We start from the raw sequence: 6,067 nt of genomic DNA on the forward strand, positions 1-6,067 counted from the left end.
AAAACTTTAGACCTATGGCTCCAATTATTTGCACAAAATTAAACTAAGACAAGCTATCTAGATGTGCAACTATGGATGTTCTAGTGTGAAACCCCTATCCCAAAAGAGTTTAGCAACCTATAGCCTTTCTTATCAAGAAACTACTCTATGAAAGTAAGGCACAAATATTACTAATATGAAATGCGGAAGCTTAAAGAGCGGGATAGAGAGAAGTAAACTCTTGACGCGGGTGTTTATCCCGTGGTTCGGTTAGCCACAAAGGCACACCTACATCCACGTTGTTGTAGCACTCACTAAGAGTATTGCTACTCGGCAATCAAGTCTCTTCCGTGAACACAATCACAGTCACCTTAATCCCGGGTTCCACTAAGGAGTTTTTCCACTAAGGATGGGGGTCTCCACGTCCCTCGCACAAAGGATGTCGTCGCTGCTCCACACTAAGTCGGAGGGTCGATGACATTGCCGGCGAGCCTTCAAGCTCCGAGGTGCCAGCGCACCGAATCTTCTTTTGGTTCACAAGAGAACCACAGCACAAGGGCTCAAGGCCTTGCAAACTCACTCACTAAGACCTAATACTTTACACAACACTCTCAAAGTGTGCTAAGGGCTAAAGATATGAACACTAAGCTCTTGGATGGCTTGGAGATGTTCTTGGGTGTGTATGAGACTTGTAGTAACTCCAGCAAACTCCAAAAGGCCGGGGGATGGCATATATATAGGCCTCGAAGTCGAAGTAGCCATTTAGAGCCGTTGGCCACCTTTCTGCGTCTGCACCGGTTTATCCGAAGGCATAGCACCGGTGCATCCAGTCACTCTGTGCAATGGGTTGCCGTTGGGTCTCTGACAGTCTGATGTGGCATCACCAGATAGACCGGTGCTTTGTCACCGGTTCATCCGGTGCAGCTTCTCTTCCTTGCAACTGTCCCGGAATTGCACCGGTGCTTCTTCCGGTGTACCACCGGTTCATCCGGTGCTGAAGAACTTCGTCCAGGCCACTTGACATGCTGTCTGATGCATGACATGGTGCTTGCACCAGTGCAACATCTTGGCACCACCGGTGCATCTGGTGCCACACGGCTTGCTGGCACCAGCACTGCAACTTGCTCCGGTGCTAGGGCACCGGTGCATCCGAGCCCCACCGGATAGACCGGTGCTGGCTCACCGGTTCAACCGATACAACTGATTCTTGTAGAACTCGTCCAATTCAGGGTTTCTTTGTGTTCTTTCTTCGTGTTTTGCTTTGCTTGGCCTTTTTGCTTCATCCCTGGGATCTATTAATGTTTACTTGATAAACGCATTAGTCCCATTGATTGCGTTGTTACTCAATCACCAAAATCACAAAACAATGGCTTAATGAGGCCATTTTCCTTACAGATTCGAGATGGATGGTCCCGGTGTGGCGGCTGACACCCCTCCTTCCAAGGCGGCTCACCGCGACCCAACACCTAGGGCCTAGCTTCTACCGTCCTCATGTGGCGGCGCCCTCTCCCCTCTCGGTGGCACACCGTGACCCCGCCGTGGTTGACTTCAACACCTTTCCACCCTTTCAACACGATAGCTCATTATTGTCCTTGCCGGAGGCTAGTCTATGCTGGTTCCCCTCTCTCAGAGGGCTACTTTTGTATTTACCCAACCTGGAGATACTGCCGGAATGGCTGGGGCAGCTCATTGCCCTTGAAGAATTATTCATCTGGTCCCCGCCCAAGCTGGCATGTTTTCCTGAAAGCATATGGAACCTTACCACCTTGAAGAGACTGTCCATTAGAGACTATCCAAGGCTGGTTAAGAGATGCAAGGGGGAGGATGCCCACAAGATTTCTCGCATCCCAGAAGTTGAATTTGATTACCAAAGGGTAACGAATCCAGGATTGACGGTAAGAATCCTCTCAAAAAGCTAAGCCTAGTAAATGTATGCTTTTTACATGTAACTGTGTGCATTGCTTCATTTTTTATACTCCCGGAATTCCATGATTAAACAATACATATTGCTTCTCAACGCGATTAGAGGAAGAAAATCTCCACTTTCCGGGCAATTAGAGGAAGGTGGACAAGAAAAATTGGTGGAGAGAAATTTTACTCCTTTAATATTATTAGGGCGGTGCAGGAGTGGCGGCGTAGAGGTGGCGGCGCGGGTGGCGGTGCGGGGATGGCGCTAGGGTTGTCTCGCGCGGCGGCAGCCCTTCGGGGACGAAACGGCGTCGCGGCGAGATTTGAAACTGGCCGGCAGGGGGGGTTATATAGGCAAACATTAACCGGGGCAGGCGGAGCACACGGACCGCCTCGGTTAATATTAACCAAGGCGGTTATTTTATGAAGCCTGCCTCGGTTAAGTTTTTTCCTCAACTTGAACTTGTAATGCATTTTTCTACAAATTTTTCCACTGGACTACAAAATGTCAAAAAAGCAATGTTGTGAGTTTTAAAATTCTCTACCATTTCTGTTTCAGCAAGTTTTGCTGATTTGTCCTCTAACGTTTTCAAAATTTCCTCTGAACAAATAGTGTTCAAACATAGCTCTAAATCTTGATTTTAATTTGTAATCCTGGCCAAACGTTTCCGAGTGAAGAAATGTGTATATTTCCAACAAATGTAAAGGCATACATTTGGATTCCATTGCAATAATAAGTTACAAAATGTTGTGTACAATGCATATCATTTTGGCGTCGACGCAACCACTGTCCTCTTCTCACCGTCCGAGCGGCACCAAGGCTTGATCTTGGTCTTGTTGACACGGTACTCGACTTGCTTGATCTTGCGTGGATGATCAGTAAAGAGTGAGAACTCCATGTAGTTGTATTTCTCGGGGCTCTGCACTCCATTAGCTCCCACGATCCTCTGCTTTCCTAATACAACCACATGTTTTTTGGAATCTCTGGGCTTCGGGTAGTAGGCTTCCTGAGCGACGCGGTTTGCTAGTACCCACTGATCATCTTTGTACCCGACACTTCCATGCTCCACGGTGGTTAGCCCTTACTCGTCCACGACAACCGCATTCGGCTTTACCCCTTGGCATTGGAAGATGGGTATCTATAGTTCACCGCCGTAGTCAAGTTCCCATATCTGCTCAATCTACACAAAGTATGCCTTGGTGTCCCTAGTGGCCTCAACGATGCCCTCATATCGAACCCCACTGTTTTGTGCTATGCTCTTCTTATCCTTCTCTTTCGTGTGGAACCTGTATATATTGATGTCGTATCCTTGCCACGAGGTGATTTGGGAAGACAGACCGTACGCAAGCCACAATTCCGCCGCATCATGATTGCGAGGTATGCCCTATTGTTTGATCCATGTCATGAAATTGATCTTGTGCTGTCTCTGTACCCATGCCTCTGTGCGTCCGTCGCGACCACGACAGAGCTCTTCCAGGTGCTTTTCAACCCACTTATCCTTGACAACTAACTGATTAAGGGCATTGTGATGAGCTTCTTGCACCATTTCTTCTTCTACATCGGTGCGTACTTTCCTCCCAGTGCACCCCATCCCTGAGGTTCTGCCTTCGTGCGGATGGATGGGCAACCCAATTGCATTTCCATCCCGGATGTATTTGGTGCAGCAGTTAATGGCCTCCTCTGTTGTGTATGCCTCGATTATAGAGCCCTCTGGGTAAGCACGGTTATAGACATATCTATTCAATGTCGACATGAACCTCTCGTACATCCACATCTGGTGCAGGTATAGAGGCCCAAGGTCCTATATCTGATCAACCATGTGCATCATCAGGTGCAGCATAATATCGAAGAAAGACAGCGGGAAGCACATCTCCAGCTGGCAAATTGTCTCTACGATGAATTGTTTCATGCCTGGCAGCTCAGCTTCATCAATGACATTTTGTGTGATCCAGTTGAAGAAGTAACCGAGGCGTGTGATGACCATCTTCACGTACTCTAGACCTATTGCCCTGATGACAATTGGGAGGAACACCGTGAGCATGATGTGGCAGTCATGTTCGTTGAAGCTGGTTAATGTGAGGTCCTTCATAGAGACCAGACTCTTGATGTTGGAAGAGAAACCGGTCGGCACCTTCACAGCCCTAAGCCACAGGCACACGGCTCTCTTCACATCAGTTGTGAGGTTATAGCACGCGCCCAGGAGGTCCACTTTCCTGCTCTGCGCCGCCAAAGTCGGATGAAGTTCAGGCCTAATGTTCAGGTTCACAAGATCGTAGTGTGACTTTAGACCATCCTTCATCTTAGTCTTGATGTCCAGAAGGATTCTGGCTGTGCTTTCAAAGACATTCTTCGAAAGGTGCGTGCAGTCGACAGCATGGGGCGTATCTAGCTCCTTCCAGTACGACAAGTACTTGAAGAAACACGACTGCTTCTTGAAAGGTACTGGGGTGACAGGTGGTTGTATCTCCTCCATCTGATCCCGCTTCCTCTTCTTCTTTGCTGTGGTCCCATCTTCCTTAGATTTTTTCTTTTTCCCGAACTCTATGTTTATGCCATTCACCATTTCAAACACATTTTTCCCATAACTCGTCTTCTCTGCTCATTAATTTGAGGCTCGGGATCTTTGTCAAAGAACTGATTCATCGAAGGATCCCGGTACCTATGCTTTTTGCTGAGGAATCGCCTATGCCTAATGTACACCAATTTCTTTGATCCAGTAAAATAAGTGTAGCAGGTACCATCAATGCACACTACATAACTTGACTTCCCTTTGACCTGCCCCGATAGTGCAAAAAGGCCAGGGTAATCGGTGATGGTGACAAAGATGATGGATTTTAGAGTGAACTCCTTCTTTACGGACGCATCCATCATTTTCACCCCATCTTCCCATAGCATCTTCATGTCCTCCATGAGTGGCTCCAGGAACGCATCTATATCATTGCCTGGTTGCTTTGGACCAGAAATAAGTATGGTTAGTAAAATATACCTACGCTTCTGGCATAGATAGGGAGGTAGGTTGTAGATAGTCAGGATGACCGGCCAAGTGCTGTGGGAACTGCTGAGGTCACCGAAGGGATTCATCCCATCCGTACTTAGTGCGATCCTGACATTCCTCGCTTCGTCACCAAACTCCTTCGCGAACTTGGCATTGAAACTCTTCCACTGCTTGCCATCGGTGGGGTGTCGTAGCTTGCTATCGCCCTTGATACGTTCTGCCGATGCATGCCACGACATCAGCTTGGCATCCTCTAGGTTACCGAATAGCGCACGCAAGCGATCGATCGCAGGGAGGTACCACACTGACAGGGCAGGACTTTTCCTCTGTACATAGCCCTCTTCTTCCTCATCCTCAAGAACCGGGATCTGATTGGCCGTCTTCTTCTTCTTCTGCCAACTCTTGGGTCCCTCATCATCCACGTCTGCGCGACAACCGGCATTCCTCTTGTACCGACTCGCGCCGTAGTGCGGACAGCTATGCAAGTTCTCATACTTGCCCCGATACAGGATACAGTGGTTAGTGCATGCATGGAACTTTTTAAACTTCATCGACACTGGCCGGATCATCTTCTTCGCTCGATAGGCATTGGCGGGCACCTTGTTACCCTCTGGGTATGTGTCAGCAAGCATACGCAACATGTCATTAAAGCTAGTGTCGAACCACCCATGGCGAGACTTCAACATCAGCAATTGGAGGTTAAAACGTAATGCCGTCCATTGCTTCGGACAGTACTTATACAACGGATCAATTGCCGCCTGCTTCATCTCCTTGAAATTCTCAAGCCACTTCGGATTCCCAAACAAGACATCATCTTGGTCCATACGTTTAGCAAGGTTCTCAAAAATCTGTGCATCTTCGGGCCCCAACGATTATCTTGTACATCCACTCAGCCTTGTCCATGAATGAGACCTTGCACACAACAAGAAAATAGTGTCAAATACGCAGATCTAGATCCGGTTCCGGTTTTCTCTCGCCTCCATTTAGATCTAGATCTAGACCAAAATCATGTAAAAGAGAGGAGATGAGAGTTGGAGGAGTCAGAAATCAACCTTTAGTGGTGTCCTCCCTCACCAAATCCAAAGGCAAAATCTCCCCCCTCTAAGATGGTTAATTTTGGTTGTTTTGAGGTCAAAACACCCAAAAATGGAGGAGGAGCCATGGGGAGGAAGAAGAGGGGTGGG

At 47.9% G+C, this 6,067-nt stretch overlaps 1 protein-coding gene across 1 annotated transcript; it reads right to left on the minus strand.

The window, feature by feature from the left end:
- Nucleotides 1-3,689: 3,689 nt before the first annotated feature.
- On the minus strand, nucleotides 3,690-5,707 carry LOC120684852. Its single transcript, XM_039966717.1, has 2 exons — nucleotides 4,627-5,707; nucleotides 3,690-4,483 (listed from the first exon to the last, which is right to left on the minus strand). Exons 1-2 carry the CDS (start codon nucleotides 5,705-5,707, stop codon nucleotides 3,690-3,692), a joined length of 1,875 nt encoding a protein of 624 aa, XP_039822651.1.
- Nucleotides 5,708-6,067: the final 360 nt, after the last annotated feature.

This window comes from Panicum virgatum, chromosome 8N, assembly GCF_016808335.1.
Source record: "Panicum virgatum strain AP13 chromosome 8N, P.virgatum_v5, whole genome shotgun sequence".
Taxonomy (NCBI): domain Eukaryota; kingdom Viridiplantae; phylum Streptophyta; class Magnoliopsida; order Poales; family Poaceae; genus Panicum; species Panicum virgatum.

Coding starts and splice junctions, on each gene's coding strand:
- LOC120684852 (XM_039966717.1), bottom strand. CDS start 5,707: ATGGACCAAGATGATGTCTTGTTTGGGAATCCGAAGTGGCTTGAGAAT. Junction 4,484..4,626: donor TTATGTAGTGTGCATTGATG/GTACCTGCTACA, acceptor ATTAATGAGCAG/AGAAGACGAGTTATGGGAAA.